This window comes from Lampetra fluviatilis, chromosome 68 (assembly GCF_964198595.1).
Source record: "Lampetra fluviatilis chromosome 68, kcLamFluv1.1, whole genome shotgun sequence".
NCBI lineage: Eukaryota > Metazoa > Chordata > Hyperoartia > Petromyzontiformes > Petromyzontidae > Lampetra > Lampetra fluviatilis.
Genome location: NC_136342.1, coordinates 2,772,002 through 2,796,481, shown reverse-complemented (window position 1 = coordinate 2,796,481; position 24,480 = coordinate 2,772,002). Strand labels below are relative to the sequence as shown.

Genomic DNA, 24,480 nt, shown 5'->3' with positions numbered 1-24,480 from the left:
TTCCACCTGAACACGGAAGCTTGTGTTGCCTCCGAAACGTCGTGATTTTTATTTTATTTTTATTTTACTTTTATTAATTTTACATTTTTTATCTACGTGACTTTACCGAACAAACCTAAGAATATGAATCCTTGCAGTCACGAAAGCTTCAAATCTAGAAGTCCTTGTGTATATATAATAATATCCAGGTGCCTACCTTGGCTCCTCCCACCCTCAACCAGTATATATACAAGGACTGTTTTCTTGGAATTTCTCTCACTTGATACAGCAGTCGTGCTGTGACGGTTCCACCTGAAGACGGAAGCTTGTGTTGCCTCCGAAACGTCGTGATTTTTATTTTATTTTTATTTTACTTTTATTAATTTTACATTTTTTACCTACATGGTGACTTTACCGGAAAAAACCCAAGAATACGGTTGACCGATAGTCAAAGCGCCTCTCTGCGCACAGGGCTCCCACCAGAAGAGCGGTCCCCACAGATGGCACAGATGTGCTTGGAGAGGCAGGGCAGGGGGCTGCTGCCACCGTGCATCGACGACTTGCTTCCGCTCACGCCGTTGATGCCCAGCGGAGGCTTCACGTCCTCTGAGCTGCTCACCATGTTGAGCCCACTGGAACTTCCCACACCGCCGCCCACCTACGACAGGGTGGGCAGGGAAGGGGAGTGGGGAGTGAAGGGGGATGGGGGTGTTAGGGGGAGCGGTGGGTGTAGCGGTTAGCGCTGCGCTGCGCTACGAACACGGCGACCCGGGTTCCATTCCCGCTCACGGCCAACACCCGTGAAGATTATCTGAACCGGTCCTGGGTCGGTCCTAGGTCGACTCAGCCTCAAATGAGTACCTGGTGCGGTGCGTACACATCGCCGCTGGGGAGACAAAGGCGGCCGGGTGTGGTGCTGGTCACCCACCCCCTCGTGTGCCGTGCCGGCCTTCGTAGGTGTTCGCTAACAGCACTTGCCCCTACAGTCTGTTACAGGCTACACGGGGGATCTTTCTTGCTGTTGGGGGAGGATGATGATGATGATGTTAGGATTGGTTGAAAACATCCCCAACACCACAATCATAGGTGCTCGCTAACAGCACTTGCCCCTACAGTCTGTTACAGGCTACACGGGGGATCTTTCTTGCTGTTGGGAAGGGGGGGGTGCATGGTGGCGAGGATGACGATGATGATGTTAGGATTGGTTGAGAACATCGCTAACACAATCCTTAACCACCACAACCACAACGATCCCCAACACCACAATCATTGCGACCAAAATTACCGTGCCCACCGCCACCCCCGACACTAATAATGATTTACATCAGTAAAGCGACGCATTTCATCCGTAGGCGGCCAAGAATCGGAACCTGCAGGGTACGAAGAGGACATGGTGGGGAGGGGTTTAAGGCAAATTTCAAGACGAGACTCAAATAGCTCCGACGACTCCCACTGTCGTCTTGGCAGAGGCAACGTGTCCCAAGGCCAAAGCGCAATCACTGCAGGTAATGAGCCTTGATCTCGGTGGACTTAAGAGAAGGATTCGATGATGTCAGGGACCTCATTGGAGTAGAAAGACGGATAAGTTCATGTAAATATTGGGGGGTTAACCACCGAGTACCTGTGTAAGTCCCCACCACCACCACTACTACAACCATCCTCAACACCACAATGCTACCATCACCACAATCATCACCAACACCGCCATCATCATCACCACCACCATCGTCATCATCACAATTATTACTACCAACCACTACTGCTAACATCCTCAACATCACAATGCTACCATCACCACAATCATCACCACCACCATCACCACAATCATCGCAATCACCACCACCACCGTCGTCATCACAATCATTACCACCAACCACTACCATCTTCTACACCACAATACTACCATCACCACAATCACCACCACCACCGTAATCACAATCATTACTACCAACCACTACTGCTATCATCCTCAACACCGCAATGCTACCATCACCACAATCAGCACCACCACCGTCATCACAATCACCACAATCACCACAATCATTACCACCAACCACTACTGCTACCATCACCACCACCACAATACTACCATCACCACAATCATCACCACCACCACCACCACCAACCACAATCATGACCACCACCACCACCGCCACCCCCCCCCCCCCCCAATACGACCGACGCCGCACCTGTGGGTTGCCGATGCCGCCACTGCCGTAGCCCAGTCCCTGCGGAGTGATGATGGGCGACCCCAGCCCGGAGGAGCTGATGACGGGGTACGGGGACCCCAGGCCGTTCATGGGTCCTCCTCCTGCCCCGCTGCCTCCTCCGCCCAGGCCCCCCATCCCCCTCGAGCCCCCCATCCCTCCCCCTCCGTGAGCCAGGGGCGGCGGGGAGCTCATCGTTGAGTGAGGAGACTGGGCGCTCATGGGAGCACCCACTTGATTGGAGGTCTCTGCGGGGGTCGGGTTGAAGGGATCGCGGGCGGGCAACGTCACCGACAATTGGACACACGAACAGAAGCAAGTTCTACTTGTTACTTTTCACAATTCGTAATAGTGTAGTGCGTTCAAGGAGACGTAGACAACGTATTTATTCAAACAACGGGCAGAACACAACACTTGAAGGGGTAACGGCCCCTTCACCCGTCTAACAGGGAGACACCGCTAGACGCTAGCCCGGCTAGTCTGCTCCCAGATCCTCCACTCGAGAGCTAGGGGAGGCTAGCCGATCCAGCTCTGGTCGAAGCTAGGATCTCGGCACCCTTAGCCTACCAGACCGGCTCTTACAAGAGCATCGGCTCTGGGCTCTCGGGGCCGCGCCGCTGGCTTGCCCTGGTCGGTCCTTAGAAGGACAGCGAGTCAGGGGAGTCCCAGGGCCTATCTAGCCGGTCTTCGCTCTTCGCTGGTTAAGCTGAACACTGAACCCCGAGCTCACCGGCTCCCCGCCAGAGGTCGCAAACGGGTTTTGATTCCTTACCCGTACCCGGCCGCACCAGGGTCGCAAATGGGTACCCGTACCCGGCCATACCCGTACCCTACCCTACCCCCGTACCCGGCCGGGTACGGTACGGGTATCGGGTACCTGATTGCGACCTCTGGGATGAAGCCATGTTTGCAGGCGCGGGTGGGTTGATTCTAGGAACTTGAATTGTGAGAAGAGACAAGACGTTGGGAAATGAGTGACAATCACGGTGACTCACCAGTGACTCACGGCCTACCCGTACCCGGCCGCACCAGGGTCGCAAACGGGTACCCGTACCCGGCCGGGTACGGGTAGCCGGGTATCGGGTAGGGTACGGGTATCGGGTACCCGGTTGCGACCTCTGCTCCCCGCCTTATATAGCAACTCCCCCCCGAGGGGTGGGGCCCGTGGGGGATCACAGCGCCGGCTAATCGTTGCGGACGTGAATGTCGGCACCCTTACGCGTGCGGGCGCAAACACCCCTTGTGCGTTTGTTTGCCCTCCCGTAACACCCCTACAATAGTACAAGTTTTGTTTTGGGGTTAGGTGGCGTCAATATAGAAATGTGTCGCTAAAGCCGCCACCACCCGACACAGCCAACATGGGAAGCGTTGTCACGTCAACAGAACGGCTTTGACGACACATTTATATTTTTACGCGATCTAATCCAATAAACCTGTAGCATGGATATAAATGTGTCGTTACACCCGCCACCACCCGACACGGCCAACTAGTAAGGGTTGTCATGTAAACGGAACGTGCCAATTCGTCACTAGTGTAGTAAGACCGAATTAGGTGCACACACACACGGCTTGGAGGCAACACTATTTATTAAACGGTAAGTAATATAACACTGTACATAAGGTGGTGACCACCTTCCTCAACTCACTAACACTCTGGAACACGACACAGACTGGACCAGGCAGGCAACGGCCTGCCTGGCCCAGGACGACGACTCGGGACTTGACGACCAATGATGTCTTCACTTTGGAGTACAGTACAACAGCCTTGCTCTGCGTTCACACCACGCTTATATCTGGTTTGGCGTGGCCCGCTCCGCCCCGGCGTGGCTGGCTCTCTCCAGGCCACGCCTCCCTTCCCAGGACACGCCTCACTTCCCCCACCTCTGGGAAGGTCCGGATCCCTCCAGCACGTGCCCCCCAGGCACCCCCTTGGGGCCCCCAGCCCTCGTACAGGCCGACACAGTAGTGACCATTCTATGTGACTACACTAGTACAGCAACACCGGTTGTGTGTTGGAGAGCAAAGCCACAACGTTTACAATCTCAGTATCGTGACATTTCGCCAGGCGACAGCCATGTGTGTGGAGAAGCCAGTTGTAATTACTGGCGAAACATCGTACTCTGATTGTAAATCTTCTAGCTTGGCTCTCCAACACACAACCGGTTAGTGCTGTACTATAGTAACGAATTGCCATGGTTGCGACGCATTTTTAAATAACGCGATCCAACTCAAAAAACCTTTATTATGAATGATACTGGTCGCGAAAGCCGACGTGTTAAACTGCCACGTTCCATCTACGCGACACAAACCTTCCCAATTGGCTGTGGTCGGGTGGTGGCAGACGGGTTTTGATTCCTTACCCGTATCCGGCCGCACCAGGGTCGCAAACGGGTACCCGTACCTTACCCGATACCCGTACCCGGCCGGGTATCGGGTACCCGATTGCGACCTCTGGGATGAAGCCATGTTGCAGGCGCGGGTGGGTTGATTCTAGGAACTTGAATTGTTAGAAGAGACACAAGACGTTGGGAAATGAGTGACAAACGGTGACTCACCAGTGACTCACGGCCTACCCGTACCCGTACCCAGTCGCACCAGGGTCACAAACGGCTACCCGTACCCGGCCAGGTACGGGTAGCGGGTATCGGGTAGGGTACGGGTATCGGGTACCCGGTTGCGACCTCTGCCGGGTGGTGGTGGGTTCAACCACACATTAATATACTCACGCGATCCAACCCAAAAAAAACTGTACTACGGATATTGGTCGCGAAAGCCTACGTGTTAAACTTTTCACAATCACGAACACCGATTGTGCCATCATCGTAGTCTGAGATTAATTTATTTGGCGGAATGACCGCAGGGGGCCTCTGCGTGTACGGAGAAGGGCCTCACGCGGAAGCCGACCGCACGGAGCTAACTTTTGAGACGCCTTCGTCGAATGACCTCTGGCCCACGCAGTAGAGGGCTGCCCTTTTCCCCACTCTCTGAGAGTGGGTGGTCGTCTCAAGCACGGTGCCTTGAGAGCGGGTCTCAGGATGGGCGTCTCGAATTAGGATCAGTCTCACCGTCGTCGTGACTAGGAGACAACGCGGATTCTCCATGGACACCTTTTGTCTCAAGTCTCACGGGAGGACAGGAACCAGAGGTCGCAAACGGGTTTTGATTCCTTACCCGTACCCGGCCGCACCAGGGTCGCAAACGGATACCCGTACCCGTACCCGGCCGTACCCTACCCGGCCGGGTACGGGTAGGGTACGGGTATCGGGTACCCGATTGCGACCTCTGGGATGAAGCCATGTTGCAGGCGCGGGTGGGTTGATTCTAGGAACTTAAATTGTGAGAAGAGACAAGACGTTGGGAAATGAGTGACAAACAGTTATTCACCAGTGACTCACGGCCTACCCGTACCCGGCCGGGTACGGGTAGGGTACGGGTATCGGGTACCCGGTTGCGACCTCTGACAGGAACACAACAAAACCGTGACAGAAACCCCCAACGACGCACGGAGAGGGTTAAAGCGACAAATTGAGTGCAAATCCCCAATTGGATTAGGGCACCGGAGCCAAGCTTTGCCAGCTAATGTACCTGCCGACACAAATTACGCCATGAGGTCTCACACACGGCCCCACCGCGCCGCACGCTAACGCCCGCACGCGTGTGCCAGGGCACGCACACGCCGGGGTACGTACGCGCTCGCAGCCAACACCGCGGACGATTCAACTTAACCGGTCCCGGGCCTCCCCTAGGTCGACTCGGCCTCAAATGAGTATCTGGTGCGGTGTGTTCTGTTTGCGTGACAAACCTCACTAATTGGCAGTGTCGGGTGGTGACGGGTTTAACGAGATGGCATTTATATTAACGCGATCCAACCCAAAACAACCTGTGCTCCGGGCAGTGTACAATGTTAAGCGGTCCTTCCCCCGCACCTCCGACCGGCACGTCTGGCTACGTACGGGGCGAAAGAAGTTCAACATAGCGTACACACACACACACGAGAGAGTGACACTCACTACGCATTGCGACTGATCCCGTGAACTTAACTCCCAATTCCTCGACACGCATTGAGGACTGGAGACTACCAGAGTGACTGGTGTCATCTCATCCACACAGTTTACAACAACCACCACCACCACCACATCACAGGCCACATCAACGAAGACAAAGATCCCCCGTATAGCCTTAACATCCTGCATGGGCAAGTGCTCACCGCTCACCGCCCACCGCTCACCGCCGTGTTCACTCGCATAGAGGCCGACCCACGGACTTCCCGCAGACGGGTGCGGGTTGTTGTGGTTGAACCGGGTTCTCAAGTGCGGTGAGAGAATTGACGGCACATCCTGGTCACCGTTGACCGTGCGCGAGAGAGAAAAAAAATGCACCGCGTGCAAATTTGTCCCGTCGCTTTGTCGTTCAGGATAAATTCCGGCGGCCAGAATGTAGAAAATTTCGATTTAAAGCTTTCGTGACTGCAGGGATTCATCTTCTTGGTTCTTTCGGTAAAGTCACGTAGAAGGGAAATAATAAAATAATAAAAATAAAACATAATAAAATATACGCTGCCAAGCCTGGTGGTGCCCATTCAGACGCTGTCTTTCCGACAGACCTGTTCTTCACCTGAGGACGGCTGCTTGCGTTGTGGCCGAAACGTCGTGAGAATTGTATTTTATGAAGTTTTATTTTTATTATTTTATTATTTCCCTTCTACGTGACTTTACCGAAAGAACCAAGAACATGAACCGTGGCACACCCACCCCCCCCTTCAGAACTAGTTCTGCAACATCATCTCGCATTTCCCACAGGCCACTTGCTCACTGTGATAACCCAATTGAAATTTCTTCACATCGGATCAACATTGGGGGGGGGGGGGGCAGTGGTGGCACAGTGGGTTAGCGTGCCCCGATATGACCCAAGTGGCACGAGCTTGATTTACCGCCACGGCTAACGCCAGTGGCGAGTTATTTCTGAACCTGTTCTGCGCGCACTGCCCCCCCCCTCTTCTTCAACCGCGCCACCCCCCACGCATTTGTCAACCCCACCGACCGACCGACCGGCGGCGTGGTAAAGCACGGTCATCAAAACAAACGCCGCAACTGAAACGGGCACGGAGCGGGGCGGGCCTCCATCCAGCAGTGGATTTGTTTACAAAACCTCCGCAAGTTGGTATCGGTCGACCTCGCCCAATGCTTGATTCTAGATTTGAAGCTTTCGTGACTGCAAGGATTCATATTCTTAGGTTTTTTTTCTACTTGATACAGCAGCAAGCGTGGCTGTGACGGTTCCACCTGAAGACGGAAGATTGTGTTGCCTCTGAAACGTCGTGATTTTTATTTTATTTTTATTTTATTTTACTAATTTTAATTTTTTACCTACGTGACTTTACCAAAAAAACTAACAATATGAATCCTCCGGCTTGTTGCGATTTTGCTCACACGAGGCTGGGACCTTTTTGCGTGCCGAAAAAAAAACCACGCGGCACGGCAAGTCCTCGCCGCGCGACGTGCGTTCGCTACGAGGACCTACGCGAGACTTCCACAAAACAAGTCTTCTTTGGCGAGCTGAAGAATGGCAAGCGAGCGCAAGGTGGCCCCAAAAAGCGCTACAAGGACACCCTTAAAGCTTCCTTGAAGAGCTTTGGATTCGTCCTGAAAATCTGGGAACCCCTAGCACAGGACCGACCTGCCTGGAGAAGAAAAGTACAGGACGGTGCAGTCCTCTGTGAGAGTATGAGAAACTCCTGTGCTATTTAACCCGTAGGCTTTCGCGACCAATATTATTCATAATCAACGTTTTTGGGTTAAATCGCCTCATTACTCAAAACTTGTAAATGTTGTGGTTTCACGCTTCAACACACCGGTGGGCTAAAGCAGTGAACTATTTTGTCTTTTGTCAACGTGACACTTTTTTTGCTGATTGTCCGTGTCGGGTGGTGGAGGGTTACGACACACTTATACATAACGAGATCTAACTCCTGTGCTATCTTGAAGAGGCATCAGCGCAGATCTACCAAGCGAGGACTTGTGGCTGCACCTCAGAGCTCTACATCCTCCCTGACCTGTCCCAGTGTGCCACAGAGAACTCCGGGCTCGGAGTGGCCTGTTCAGCCATCTGCGCACTCGTCAAAACCCAACAAAATGACAAACGTGCCATGGTCATCATCAACTATGATGGACGAACAAGAAGATGAGGCGGTGCTTATTCCAGGAGGGAGCACTTTTGGCACGACGCGGAACGCACGCCCCGTTATAGTGCAGTTTCCGAGCGCTCGACGGCAAACTACCTCATCGTCGCCGCATCGTTGACGGGCGAAATCGTTTCCGCTTAACGTGGCACTTTTCAGGAACGCATCGGAGCGCATCGCCCGGGCGGCCGTCTCCTCGTGCGCCACTTTGTTCTTTTCGAAAGCATCCAACTACTCCTACCACTACGACCAACGCACAGGAGCGAGGGAAACGCCGTGTCTACCGTTACGATGAAAATCGCGATCCACCAATCCCCCCCCCCCGGCTGCCTCAACAGCGCTGCGTGCATAGCCACCACTGCCCGGCAGAGGTCGCAACCGTGTACCCGATACCCGTACCCGATACCCGGCTACCCGTACCCAGCCGGGTACGGGTAGCCGTTTGCGACCCTGGTGCGGCCGGGTACGGGTAGGCCGTGAGTCACTGGTGAGTCACCGTTTGTCACTCATTTCCCAACGTCTTGTCTCTTCTCACAATTCAAGTTCCTAGAATCAACCCACCCGCGCCTGCAACATGGCTTCATCCCAGAGGTCGCAACCGGGTACCCGATACCCGTACCCTACCCGATACCCGCTACCCGTACCTGGCCGGGTACGGGTAGCCGTTTGTGACCCTGGTGCGGCCGGGTACGGGTAGGCCGTGAGTCACTGGTGAGTCACCGTTTGTCACTCATCTTCTTGGTTCTTTCGGTAAAGCCATGTAGAATGGAAATAATAAAATAATAATAAAAAACAAGACATTTTTTATTATATTATATTACTTTATTATGTTTCATTTTTTTATTTTATTATTTCCATTCTACGTGACTTTACCGAAAGAACCAAGAAGATGAATCCCTGCAGTCACGAAAGCTTTAAATCGTTTGTCACTCATTTCCCAACGTCTTGTCTCTTCTCACAATTCAAGTTCCTAGAATCAACCCACACGCGCCTGCAACATGGCTTCATCCCAGAGGTCGCAATCGGGTACCCGATACCCGTACCCTACCCGTTCCCGGCCGGGTACGGGTAGGGTACGGGTACGGCCGGGTATGGGTACGGGTACCCGTTTGTGACCCTGGTGCGGCCGGGTACGGGTAAGGAATCAAAACCCGCTTGCGACCTCTGCTGCCTGGCAATTGGAAAACTTACCGTGGCGCGACGCGGCATGCGACCGCCGATAAAGGGAATGATGTGGGTCATACGAGGCAGCCCGACTTTAGAATGTTCGTAATCCATCATCCCTTGGCAAGCCGACATATCAATTCAGCATCCCTTCTTGGACCGAGCCAAGTAAAGGCCCCAATGAGATGTTTGCATTCAGCTCGTTTATTATAATACATCGTGAATAATATCATCGCAAGGGAGGCCAGAATCGTTGAGGACGCGATTAAATGCGGCGCGGTATCGCGATATCCGACCGTCGCATATCCGCCCTGACGCGATCAAAGTGCTCACCGCCCACCCCCCGCCCAGCGCGGTATTCGTGCGTGTTGTAATAGTAACCATCGCATTCTTAACGCACGTTCACGTGTCAGACCTAAGGTTCACGAACTCGCTGGGGCCGCGATTTTGGCCATCCGAGAAAGACAGGGGAGTCAGCTGTGAGTGTGAGTGGACTGGTGGTTACGGGAGGTAATGACAGGGGAGTCAGCTTGCAGTATGAGATGACTGGTGGCTACGGGAGGTAATGACAGCAGAGTCAGCTTGCAGTACGAGTGGACTGGTGGCTACGGGAGGTAACGACAGGGGAGTCAGCCTGCAGTGTGAGTGGACTAGTGGCCACGTGAGGTAATGACAGGGGAGTCAGCTTGCAGTGCGAGTCTACTGGTGGCTACGGGAAGTAATGACAGGGGAGTCAGCTTGCAGTACGAGTGGACTGGTGGCTACGGGAGGTAATGACAGGGGAGTCAGCCTGCAGTGTGAGTGGACAAGTGGCTACGGGAGGTAATGACAGGGGAGTCAGCCTGCAGTACGAGTGGACTGGTGGCTACGGGAGGTAATGACAGGGGAGTCAGCTTGCAGTACGAGTGGACTGGTGGCTACGGGAGGTAATGACAGGGGAGTCAGCTTGCAGTACGAGTGGACTGGTGGCTACGGGAGGTAATGACAGGGCAGTCAGCCTGCAGTGCGAGTGGACTAGTGGCCACGTGAGGTAATGACAGGGGAGTCAGCCTGCAGTGCGAGTCGACTGGTGGCTACGGGAAGTAATGACAAGGGAGTCAGCCTGCAGTGCGAGTGGACTGGTGGCTACGGGAATGATCGAGAAGGCTTGGGAATGGTCGAGCGAGCGTCTAGAACCAGCGAGAAGGTTCGGGAATGGGGGCGTGGCCTCGGACTGCATATAAAAGGGAGATGCGTGGGAGACTCGGGGCTGTTGCGGTGGGGTCTCCGCCGGTTCAAGTGAACGTGTCTTCAATAAAAAAAAACATCTCAAGAAAGTGTCAAGTCGTCATTACACTCGCAACGAACTGGCATGTTCTGTTTACGTGACGAACCTCACTAATTGGCTGTGTCGCGTGGTGGCAGGTTTAACAACACATTTGCATTTACGCGATCTAACCCTAAAAAAACTCTATTATGGGCGTATGGAAGTGTCGTATAAAAACCTCGCCTATTTCTGCCTCCAGTCAGTCAGAATGCGCTTACCTACATTATTTATGTTCTTACGACCTTCTCTCTCTTGCATCGCAGCGTCGCGAGGTGAAATTTCGCACGAAAACGACGCCTTGTATATATTAAAAAAACTCATTACAATCATTGCAAAACGGTTCACGCACCGGCGGCGGGTAGTAACCAGGGCGGCCGGTCGGATTCGAACTGCGGGACCTCTGCGACGATCCGTGAGTGCGCCACAACCGGGCACCCCATCCCCGCAAAGAACCCACGTTGTCCTTAAAATCCCCAACTTTTGTAATCAGACGCTGTTCCCGACTAAACAACACTGAAAAACCAAGACATTATTTTTATTTGGGACACCCCACCCCCCTCTCAACAACCCCGACCGTTGCGCACCGAACTGGGAGGTAAACTTGTAAATGTTTGCATCTGCAGATTTTTCAAGGGCACCAGTGCCAGATGTGACATCAATCAACATTTTGGGGGAACACTGTAAGAATGTGTTGCAAGTGGGACAAGGTTACTGCCGACTTACCAGGGCGATACGAAACACACGGACACAAAAGGACAAAGTTCCCCCGTGTAGCCTTTAACAGGCTGTCGGAGCAAGGGCTGTTAGAAGGTAGCAGGGACCTAATTATTGCCGGAAAAACGCACCTTGTGGGGTGGCCAACACCAACGCCACACCCAGTCGCATTTGTCTCCTGCCCAGTTCTGAGATTTAAACACCAAGCCAGGTGGTACTGATTTAAGGCTGAGTCAAGATTAGGGAGAGGAGGGCCCATGAACGGTTCAAATATTCAGTGGGCACTGAACTTGGGTCACCGGGGTAACATAACGCAGCGGCCCTTACCGCCACACTACCATGCCCCATATATAGCCACCCATCCTGAACACAAACATACCAACATGCGCACACACCCATACATACCGACACGTACATTTATATTCTTAGGTTTTTTCGGTAAAGTCACGTAGGTAAAACATTTTAATAAATAAAAGTAAAATAAAACAAATTAAAAAATTCACGACGTTTCGGAAGCGACACAAGCCTCCGTCTTCAGGTGGAACCGTCACAGCCACGACAGCTGTATCAAGTAAATGAGAGACCGCAAGAAATATATACGGGGTGTCGTGGCTGTGACGGTTCCACCTGAAGACGGAGGCTTGTGTTGCTTCCGAAACGTCGTGAATTTTTTAATTTGTTTTATTTTACTTTTATTAATTTAAATTTTTTACCTACGTGACTTTACCGAAAAAACCTAAGAATATGAATCCTTGCAGTCACGAAAGCTTCGAATCTAGAACGTACATTTATCATCGCCACCACCATTATCAGCTCTGATCAATTCCACTGCTGGATGGAAGGGTTCCCACCCCCCCCCCCCCCCAAGACAGAGCCAACTCTTACGATCCCTGCGAGGCAAAAAAAATGCATCCAGCACCTGCACATGGACCGCTGGTATCGTCACTCCATCTCCCTGATGGAGGTCCCTCTCGGGCACATTCCATTCCTTGGGCTGCCACTCCAGTTATTATTCCTGTCCATCGTCCCAACTGCGCAACGACGCGCCATGCTTTCTTCTATAAATAGCTTATGACGATGTAATTCGCATGCGTACTTTTCAACTTTAAAAAAAACAACTTCTTATTTTACCAGGAAAGGCTCCACTAAGCTGTGTAGCTCTTTATCAGAGGAGACCTGGTCACCCACAAACCATAGCCCAATGAAGAGGCTTATCATCGCGTGGAAATGTCCACAGCAGGGAAATACTCTAAAAAAGTACTTTGATTCTAAATATGGGAGGGAAAAAATTAACCCGTAAAAACAAAGTTTTTCACTCTAAATCCTTTATATGCGTGGCGGCTAGAGTCCTCTCGTCCTCTGGCTTGAGATGGCTGCCACCTATGGGTCAGATGATTGCATTGCACCATTACGCAATTGGTAATTAAATATAATTTTTTTTTTCCTAAAAAGTGTAACATTTTGGAAAAAAATGTTCACGAAAAGTAATTGTCACGCACAACGAGTCTGTGTGCAAAATATCAGCTCAATTGGATCATGGGAAGTGGGTTAAAAAACGACCGAAAGATTTGCACGGTCGTAAGCACGCAAGCAAGTGAACTTAATATAAAGGATTTAAAAACCGGGGGACCTGGAGAAAAATCCACAGGACCACGGGGAGAACATGCAAACTCTAAATACACAGCAGGCATTGTCAGGGTCGGGATCAAATCTACGACCTCCTGTATACCAGGTGAGGTAGTTAACATCTCCGCCACCGCAGCGCCCCATTCATTCTCTAACCCAGAGCTTAAACTTTCTGCCACTCAATGTAATTAAATACCACGTACGTTTATATTACTATGCATACAGCACATATCAAAATTCCCATACACACAAACTTCTACAATATTTAAATAATTCACTATCCCCTGTATGTAGCCTAAAAAAACTGTTGAGGAAAGTGCTGTTAGCGGCAGAGGTCGTAACCGGGTACCCGATACCCGTACCCTACCCGATACCTGGCTACCCGTACCCGGCCGGGTACGGGTAGCCGTTTGCAACCCTGGTGCGGCCGGGTACGGGTAGGCCGTGAGTCACTGGTGAGTAACCGTTTGTCACTCATTTCGGGTAGGGTACGGATAGGGAACGAGTACCCGTACCCGGCTGGGTACGGGTACGGGTAGGGTACCCGTTTGCGACCCTGGTGCGGCCGGGTACGGGTAGGCCGTGAGTCATTGGTGAGTCACCGTTTGTCACTCATTTCGGGTAGGGTACGGGTACCCATTTGCGACCCAGGTGCGGCCGGGTACGGGTACGGAATCAAAACCCGTTTGCGACCTCTGGTTAGCGGGCATCTATAAAGGTTGGTACGGCACCACGCCCGGCCGCCTTTGTCTTCCCAAGGGGGCAATGTTGACATATTGCACCAGGCACTCATTTGAGTCGAAGTCTACCCAAGGGCGCTGCCCACCACCGGTTCAGATAATTGTCACTGGTGTTGGTGACTGTGCGCGGGAATCGAACTCTGGTCACCGTATTCGTAACACAGGGTCAGGGTAAGGCTAAGGGGTAATGGATTAGCGGGTAGGATTTAGGGTTAGGGTTTATGACAATATTTAGGTTTAGAGGCTATATTTCCAACTAGGGGAGTTATGGTTTTCAATTTAGGGGTTAAGGTTTACAATTATGGTCCGGGGTTAAGGTAAATGGATAGAGGCTCGGATTTAGGGCGAGGGGTTATGGTTTAGGTTTACGATTAGGGTTAGGGTTAATGAATGAGGGGTTAAGATTTAGGGTGACTATTGTGTAGGCCTGAAGATAAGGGTGAGGGTTAATAGTTAACGGGATAAGATTTAGGGCTAGGGGTTAAGGTGAGGGTTTAGGAACAAGAGGTTTGGATTTAAGGAGTTGGGGCTTTTTTTTGGTTACAAGGCGTAGGACAAGGGGGACAGATAAGTGGGTTTGGAATTTTCTTTCAGGGATTGGTGGTAGGGCAGAGGTCGCAACCGGGTACCCGATACCCATACCCTACCCGATACCCGGCTACCCGTACCCGGCCGGGTACGGGTACCCGTTTGCAACCCTGGTGCGGCCGGGTACGGGTAGGCCGTGAGTCACTGGTGAGTCACCGATTGTCACTCATTTCCCAACGTCTTGTCCCTTCTCACAATTCAAGTTCCTAGAATCAACCCACCCGCACCTGCAACCACATGGCTTAATCCCAGAGGTCGCAATCAGGTACCCGATACCCGTACCCTACCCGTACCCGGCCGGGAACGGGTACCCGTTTGCGACCCTGGTGCGGCCGGGTACGGGTACGGGTAAGGAATCAAAACCCGTATGCGACCTCTGTGGTAGGGTTGACGGTAAGCATTACCGGTATGGGTTAGAGCGAGCGTTGAGGACTTATGAGGTGTAGGGAGTAAGCTCTGTGCAGAACTCACTCCAGCAACGTGGTCAAATCTTTCTGTTGCGAGCAGTGTCATCCCAATGTAGCTGCGTTCGTGATGTGATTACAATGTTAATTGCGTAACATATTGTGCCATCGACAAAGCACTAGAATTTGCAATGCACGGTGCATCGTGAAGTATACGCTGCATATACTGCGGTTCAGTAAAGCGCACACATTCATCCGCGATGCACTGCGCAGTATTACTATATTTGAACATCTTAACCGTGCAGGATGTTAATTAACACATCGACTGAATGATTCAATGCATACTCTCTGCAAAACCTTACACACACGTACATGCCTTCGTTTTAGAGAATTAATGCACGGCACGCACATAACCCGTGAACTTTGCATTGAGAACGTAAGCAGCATCCAATCGGTTACGTACTTCACTTTGCTATTTTCCCCGACCTCTTGCGAAGTATGAGTATCATTTGACCAAAATTCACCCCCTGACACGAACTACAAAGGCAAAGCTCCCCCGGCAGTAGCCCTGCCAGACTGTTTGGGGCAAGTGCCGTTAGCGAGAACCGACGCAGGCCGGCACGGCACACGAGGGTGTGGGTGGTCAGCACCACGCCCGGCCGCCTTTGTCTCCCCAGTGGCGATGTTTACACAACGAACCAGGTACTCATTTGAGGCTGAGTCGACCTATGGTTAGGCCCAGAACCGGTTCAGATAATCGTCACCGGTGTTAGTGACCGTGAACGGGAATCGAACTATTGTGACAGGATTCATAGCGCAGCACGCTAACCCAGAACACGCTCCTTTCATCGAACTTTCCACAACAAAGCCAAAGATCCCCCGTATAGCCTCAACAGACTGTTTGGGGCAAGTGCCGTTAGCGAGAACCGATGCAGGCCGGCACGGCACACGAGGGGGTGGGTGGCCAGCACCACGCCCGACCGCCTTTGTCTCCCCAGTGGCGATGTTTACTACACACCGCACCAGGTACTCATTTGAGGCTGAGTCGACCTAGGGTTAGGCCCAGAACCGGTTCAGATAATCGTCACCGGTGTTAGTGACCGTGAGCGGGAATCGAACTATTGTGACAGGATTCATAGCGCAGCACGCCAACCCAGAACACGCTCCTTTCATCGAACTTTCCACAACAAAGCCAAAGATCCCCCGTATAGCCTCAACAGACTGTTTGGGGCAAGTGCCGTTAGCGAGAACCGATGCAGGCCGGCACGGCACACGAGGGGGTGGGTGGCCAGCACCACGCCCGACCGCCTTTGTCTCCCCAGTGGCGATGTTTACTACACACCGCACCAGGTACTCATTTGAGGCTGAGTCGACCTAGGGTTAGGCCCAGAACCGGTTCAGATAATCGTCACCGGTGTTAGTGACCGGAATCGAACTCTGGTGACAGGATTCATAGCGAAGCGCGCTAACCCACAACACGCTCCTCTCATCGAACTTTCCACAACAAAGCCAAAGATTTACACTATTGGTACCTCATTTGACTCCTCGTAAAAAAGGTGTCAGTTTTGTTGCCAGATAAAAGGGTAAAAAAACTATTATCAAAGCCAAAGATCCCCCGTATAGCCTTTACAGACTGTTGTGGCAAGTGCTATTAGCGAGCACCTATGAAGGCCGGAACGGTACACGAGGGGGTGGGTGGCCAGCACCACGCCCGACCGCCTTTGTCTCCCCAGTGGCGATGTTTACACACCGCACCAGGTACTCATTTGAGGCTGAGTCGACCTAGGGTTAGGCCCGGAACTGGCCGTGAGCGGGAATCGAACTCTGGTCGCCGGGTTCGTAGTGCAGTCCAGCGCTACACATGGGTTCTTCATAGCGCGGCGTGCCAACCCGCTCCACTCCAAGAGTCGAACAACTTTCGGTCGTTTTTTAACCCACTTCCCGTGATCCAATCGAGCTGACATTTTGCACACAGACTCGTTGTGCGTGACAATTAATGTTCGTGAAAATTTTTTTCCAAAATTTTACACTTTTTAGGACAAAAATATTATATGTAATTACCAATTGCTTAATGGTGCAATGCAATCATCTGACCCATAGGTGACAGCCATCTCAAGCCAGAGGACGAGAGGACTCTAGCCGCCACGCATATAAAGGATTTATAGTGAAAAACTTTGTTTTTACGGGTTATACTTGTTACACATTTGCTGCACTGCCCTCTACTGCGCACAATGCGCTGTAAGGGTGGCACGGTGGGTCAAAACCATCCCAGGACTTTGTTTTTTTCGGTCAAGTCACGTAGGCAAAAAAACAAATTAAAATTTGTAATTTAATTTCGGTTTTTTTCATTTTTTATTTATGAAAACAACTACATTTAGTTGCTTTCATTTCTAATTTATTTAAATTTTTTTCCTACGTGGATCCTTGCAGTCACGAAAACTTCAAATCTAGAATACATCCCAGGACTATCCCAGACTGAACCCCGGCCTTCGCTTCGGAAGATTCTGACGATTTAAAAAAATAAACAATTTTAGGCGCACGCGTAAAGTAAAACAGTACGGTGTTTATTAAAGATCTACTGCACATGTGTATGTACATACATACATACGTGCTCGCTAACAGCACTTGCCCCAACAATCTGTTAAGGCTATACGGGAGATCTTTGTGTATGGGGAGCGGTGGTGCAGTGGTTAGCGCTACGCTGCGCTACGAACCCAGCGACCCGAGTTCGATTCCCTCTCACGGCCGCCAACGCCGGTGGACGATTATCAGAACCGGTTCTGGGCCTCCCCTAGGTCGACTCAGCCCTCAAATGAAGTTATACCTGGTGCGCCACTGGGGAGACAAAGGCGGCCGGGCGTGGTGCTGGCCACCCACCCCCTCGTGTGCCGGTCCCAGCCTTCACATGTGCAACTCGCTAACAGCACTTGCCCCTAGAGTCTGTTAAGGCTACACGGGGGATCTTTGTCTGTGTGTGTTCAAGAGTGTGGGTCTGTGACTTGATGTGCGTCTGTTCGATTCCCGCTCACGGCCAACACAAAGTGACGATTAATCTGAACCCGTGCCGGGCCTCTCCTAGGTCGGCTCAGCCTCAACTGAGTAGGTGGAGGAGACAAAGGCGGCCGGGCGTGGTTGCTAGCCACCCCACCCCCTCGTGTGCCGATCCCATCCTTCACATGTGCGACTCGCTATCAGCACTTGCCCCAACAATCTGTTAAAGCTATACTGGGGGATAGTTTGTCTTTTTTTGTACAATACGTAGCGATGTCATTGTGTACGAAGGTTATTAACACACTGGATGATGATAAGGCGTTATGCTTAATGCACTCACCGAAACTGAACTTGAACGCGTAACTAGTGGACAGCGAACACGAAACGCGCGCACACACACACACGACATTCCACGCAGCAACGTACACGGCCGACACAAAATGAGCATGTGGACCACGTGTATATACACATCAAAAAAGTGTCACGTTGACAAAAGACAAATAGTTCACTGCTTTAGCCCACCGGTGTCTTGAAACGTGATGATTGGCCGTGTAGGGTGGTGGAGGGTTACGACACATTTATAAAGAACGCGATCTAACCCAAAAACGTTGATTGTGAATAATATTGGTCGCGAAAGCCTTACGTGTTAAACATTCATAATTATTATTAATACCGAATGAAAATTAAGACTATTAAACTTTATACGCGTGTGAAAAAAAGTCATCGCAGCCGTCCACAGCTGTCGATATACGCGGGCAATGTACGTGTGTGTGTAGGGTTTGTGCGTGTTAACAGAGAGACTCGAATACTTTTATAAACTCGTTAAGGAGCTTAACCAAAGTTAGAGGCGATCAAAAACGTAATTAATCTACGCGGTTAAGGTGGAAAATAACTAACGCGCAGACAAACTCAGCCTAGGCCCTACGAATGCATCGCTATGGATCGTAAAACACCGTCAAAGTTAGAAGTTGGAAGTGTAACAATTCTTATTTTTTTTCTTGGTTCTTTCGGTAAAGTCCCGTAGAAGGGAAATAATAAAAATATACAAATATTAAACAATAAAAAAGCTTTTAATCAAAATTCTTATTTATTAAAAAAAACGCCGAGTTTTTGCAAAAAAGATTAAACTGTTCACCCCCTCCTCCTCCTCCAGTTCGCGTTGAAAGCGACCGCTTTAGTTGAAGACTTATAATTGCAAACAAACAACATTATATTTATTAAAACAAACTAAAACAACAAGAAGTGTTTAGTTCCATCACTTTTCGTACAAGCCTCCGCTAGGCCTCAAAATCAAGTCGCCGATCGGCTCAACGGAGAGTTTCAACAGATTTCTTATTTAGAATATTTACAACGTAAAAACACACGTAAACCATCGAGCATTCGTAACGTTCGGTGTTAAACATTGTCGACGGTTAAAACAATGCTTTGTTAATGTTCCAAAAACAATTTTAAAAATAACGTCACCTCAGCCTAGGCTAACCAAAGGCTCCATTTCTCAGTGTTTTCGACCCAGGCCGCAATGCCCTCCACCGCCTCAGAAACTTAACTATCGTAAAACCAATCATTATAGATTAGTTTTACACCGTTATCTTTTTGTTATCGTCTTCGTTTGTTATCATTGTAACGCCAGACGTTCTCTCTCTGTCTACACGGCAGACTGCGGCAGACCCCGAGTTTTAGTTCTAAAACGTCGGACAAAAAGTTGACGTTTCGTTACGCGCGCTGTCATTCTTGTTTACGTCTTTAGCACTTTTTGTATCATTGCAACAATGTTCTTGTTTATCATCGTACGTAGTCGTCGTAATTGTGAGAATCGCGTTTGCCAATTGACGCTTAACTTGGAACACTCACGGCGAGTTACGACGACTAGATTGTGTTAACTTGCTAAGTTTTGTTAATTGTTGCAAACATTCTATTTTAGTCGCATTCAAGTGCGGACAATTGTGATCGCAGCCACACGTACACACACACACAGCTTCGATGTAAACTCATCTACAAGTAATACGGATGAAGCCTTCATCCAGCAGTGCATCGAGCACTCTTAAAATGATTATAGTTTATAAACAATGCACACACGCACGCTAAACTATACCGTGCTAAGAATATACTAAACTATGTATACTTGCAATGCATTAAAGTTGCACACCAATGCTATTCCGCGCACGTTTTATAAATTACAATGTGCACATTAGAACTCATATATACACACAGTTAATTATTATGTAACGAATAATGTAAATTTTATTGGTTAATTCGGTAAAGTCCCTTCTACGTGACTTTACCTAAAGAACCAAGAATATGAATCCTTGCAGTCACGAAAGCTTTAAATCAGAATGTACACTTATGATTAGTGTAACATATTGCACAATATACAATGAGCTGTTATAATCTGCAATGTATCATGTTGCATTGTTAAGTATACGGCTGCATATATTGTGGTTCAATATAGCTAACACATATCCATAATAGAGGTGTTATTGTGGTTGAATCACGTAAATGTGTCGTTAAACCCGCCACCACCCGACACAGGCGAAATTAGTAAGATTTGCCACGTAAACGGAACGTGCCAATTCGTCTCCAGTAACATCAACACAACGTTTACAATCTCAAGTACGACGTTTCGCGATTAACCCACACGTATTCATGTACAGTATACCGTGTGGAAATCTTAACCGTGCAAAAAATGCACACACATTGACTGCATAATTCAACACACTCTCTTCAAAACGTTATACGCGCGTACATTAATGTATACATTTTAGAATTAAGTGCACACATACAGATTCATAAGATGCATTGTGCAGCTTTTAAAAACACTATACAAACCACGTAGAATTTTTACAAATAATGCATCTTGTTGTGCGGAATTACACACTCAACAATACACACAATACGTGCACACTACAATACGAACTCCAATTGCTACACACACACAATGTAATTACTGTGTGTGTGTACATGCAAACATGATGTAAGTGGTTCGCTTACCAAAACGAAAATATGGCTTAGTATCCATACGTGATGTGCTTTGGGGTCCTCTACGCTGCCCTTACGGGAACACGTGGGGTAACCACGGAGAGAGAGACACACACAGACCTTGAGAGAGACACAGGATACACAACACAGAGACACAGACAGTCACAGGGATGGGGGAGGGACACGACACGATGACAGGACAAACACAGACAGGCACGTACACACACACACACGGATAGACAAACACACACACAGACACACACACACGGGTAAGGCTAAACAGATGACACACACACGGACGCAACTACACACCGAAACAGGAAGACACTCACGCAGCCAAGCGGGACGGCGGAGGCAAAGACACCGGAAGACACGGACAGGTCAGAGACACGGAGAGACGGTGAGAGAGACACGGAGACAGAGACACTGAGACAGAGACACGGAGAGAGACACACGGAGAGAGACACACTGAGAGAGACACACTGAGAGAGACACACGGAGAGAGACACGGGGAGGAGAAGGGAGGGGGGGGGTTAGAGGGAGAGGAGACACCGGGAGACCTCAAGCCCTCTCTCGCGAGGAATACCCCCCCGTCTCATCCTCCACCGCTATTTATATGACTCCGCCCCCACCGCCCCGCTTACTGGCCACGCCCACCCGCGAGAGTGGCCACGCGATTGGACGCCGACATCCCCCCCCCACCCCCGTCGCCGCCCCTCTCGGGGATTGACCACGCCCACAAATTATATTGGCCCCTCCCCCTTAAATATAGTTACGCCCCCTTAAAGTATAAAAACGACAGATTTGAAGCTTTCGTGACTGCAAGGAATCATATTTTTAGGTTTTTTCGGTAAAGTCACGTAGGTAAAACATCAAAATTAATGAAAATAAAATAAAAACAAAAACAAAAATCACGACGTTTCGGAGGCAACACAAGCTTCCGTCTTCAGGTGGAACCGTCACATCACGCTTGCTGTAATCAAGTAAATGAGAGATTTCGATTTAAAGCTTTCGTGACTGCAGGGATTCATCTTCTTGGTTCTTTCGGTAAAGTCACGTAGAATGGAAATAATACAAATAAAACGTAATAAAATAATTCTCACGACGTTTCGGCCACAACGCAAGCAGCCGTCTTCAGGTGGAGAACAGGTCTGTCGACAGACGGCTGCTTGCGTTGTGGCCGAAACGTCGTGAGAATTATTTTATAATGTTTTATTTTTATTATTTTATTATTTCCCTTCTACGTGACTTTACCGAAAGAACCAAGAAGATGAATCCCTGCAGTCACGAAAGCTTTAAATCGAAGTATAACTTCTTGTTAGTAGATCAGCTTATTGGAGAGTATATTTAGCATACTGATGATACTATGTAGTTTATACTTTAGTTGTTTACGTGGTGGTTTAGTTACTGCAGCTACATACTATTAACATGCCGTCACTTCATTAATGCTACCCCTATCCCCTCCCTTTGATGCTGCTAATCCTGCATAATGCACGGGCATAATATGACTTTAAACCCTCCTCTCACCTCCTACGCATTTCACAAGTAGTACTAATCCCATATCTGCATTTCCCATAAATATGCTAAATTCCTCTTGATATGCAAATTATTTTGTCAAGGCGCCCTTCCCCCCCTTCCAAACCAGCTTAAATAGACGCTCCAAGCCTGGGGTGTGTCATTCAGACGCTGTCTTTCCGACAGACCTGTTTCTTCACCTGAGGACGGCTGCTTGCGTTGTGATGACTTTACCGAAAGAACCAAGAAGATGAATCCCTGCAGTCACGAAAGCTTTAAATCGAAATTTAAGCTCTTTTTACTCACAGATGTCTCACTAGGTAAGAATGTTACAACAAGACAGTCACACAAACACAACGATAGCGGTGCAAAAACCAAGACGGGTAAACACATCACCCAGGCAACATCACAAATACGACACTAAACCATCCCCCATCCTACCAGGGCAAAGCCCCACTGGGCTGTTAACTTATCGTTCAAAAGCGACACGGCTACAAATGATAGCTCAACAAAGGGGCCTATTCGTTTGGACATTGATAGCAGCAAACTCATCTAATTCGTCTAAAGGGGTGTTTCTAACTGTGGAGGGAAGAACTGGAGGACGCGACCACGGGGAGAGAGAGAGACACGCAAACTCCAAATATACAGCAGCAGGCGTCAGGGTCTACAGCAGGCGTATGGGTCGGGATCGAACCCACGACCTCCTGTACACCAGGCGAGGTCGTTAACATCTCTTAGCCATATGCAAACTCCAAATATACAGCAGGCGTCAGGGTCACGGTCGAGCCCACGACCTCCTGTATACCAAGCGAGGTAGTTAACATCTCCTAGTCACATCCAAACTCCAAATACAGCAGCAGATGTCAGGGTCGGGATCGAACCCACGACCTCCAGTATACCAGGCGAGGTAGTTAACATCTCCTAGCCACATCCAAACTCCAAATATACAGCAGGCGTCAGGGTGGGATCGAACCCACGACCTCCTGTATACCAGGCGAGGTAGTTAACATCTCCTAGCTACATGCAAACTCCAAATATACAGCAGGCGTCAGGGTCGGGATTGAACCCACGACCTTCGGCATGTCCAGGCGAGGTCGTCAACATCAAAAAAAAAGTCAAAGTCAAAAGTCAAAAAAAAGTCAAAGTCAAAAGTCACTTTATTGTCAAGTGTGTTACATGCATGACATACAACACAGATGAAATTACAGTCCTCTCTCTTGGTCCCACGGTGCAACCAAGCAATTAAAAAATGAATCACAATTAACAGACATAAATAAACAATAAACAATCGGCGATCAACACAAGATAAATAATCAAAAATGTAATAGACTTAAAATAAACAACAGTCAAGAATTATAAAATGTAAAATATTATTTAAATAAAATAATTAAAGAAATAAGATATTTAAACCGGTGTGGTAGTGTGATGTAGTTCAATGTGCAGTCCAGAGATCAGGATGTACGAGTGAATGTGTGTGTGGGGGTCGGGGTCAGGGGGCAAAGGGGGGAGGGTGGGCAGAGGGGGGGAGTGATGGTAGAGCAGGGAGGGAGTTGAGTCTCCTGACAGCCTGGTGAAAGAAACTGTCTTTGAGCCTGCTGGTCTTGGCCCGAAGACTCCGCAATCTCCTCCCTGACGGCAGCAGGCTGAAGAGGCTGTGAGATGGGTGGGTGGGATCACCTGCAATCTTGATTGCTTTGCTGGTGATGCGGGTGTTATAAATGTCCAGAAGAGGGGGGAGAGAGACACCAATGATGCTCTCAGCTGCTCTCACTATGCGCTGCAGAGTCTTGCGGCAGGACACGGTGCAGGTGCCGTACCACACGGTGATGCAGCTCGTCAAGATGCTCTCAACGGTGCCTCTGTAGAAGGTGTGCATGATGGGGGGCGGGGCTCCTGCTCTTCTCAGTTTGCGGAGAAAGTACAGGCGCTGTTGGGCTTTTTTGGCCAGTGATGCAGTGTTGTGACTCCACGACAGGTCTTCAGAGATGTGCACACCCAGGAACTTGGTGCATCTCACCCTCTCCACTGCAGCACCGTTGATGGTTAGCGGAGTATGCTGGGTGTGCACTCTCCTGAAGTCCACAACAATCTC

General features: G+C 49.9%; 1 protein-coding gene across 2 annotated transcripts in view; it reads right to left on the bottom strand.

Moving 5' to 3' along the window:
* Positions 1–21,460, bottom strand: part of LOC144952475 (retinoic acid receptor RXR-alpha-B-like) — a 40,252-nt gene extending 18,792 nt beyond the window's left edge. For both annotated transcript variants that reach the window (XM_078882890.1, XM_078882891.1), the window contains exons 1-3: positions 20,886–21,460; positions 2,169–2,434; positions 460–637 (exon numbers count right to left, since the gene is read on the bottom strand). In XM_078882890.1, the coding sequence (XP_078739016.1) occupies positions 460–637; positions 2,169–2,434; positions 20,886–20,913 (472 nt within the window). In that variant the 5' untranslated portion in view covers positions 20,914–21,460. The remainder of the gene's footprint in view (positions 1–459; positions 638–2,168; positions 2,435–20,885) is intronic.
* Between the last annotated feature and the right edge of the window lie 3,020 nt (positions 21,461–24,480).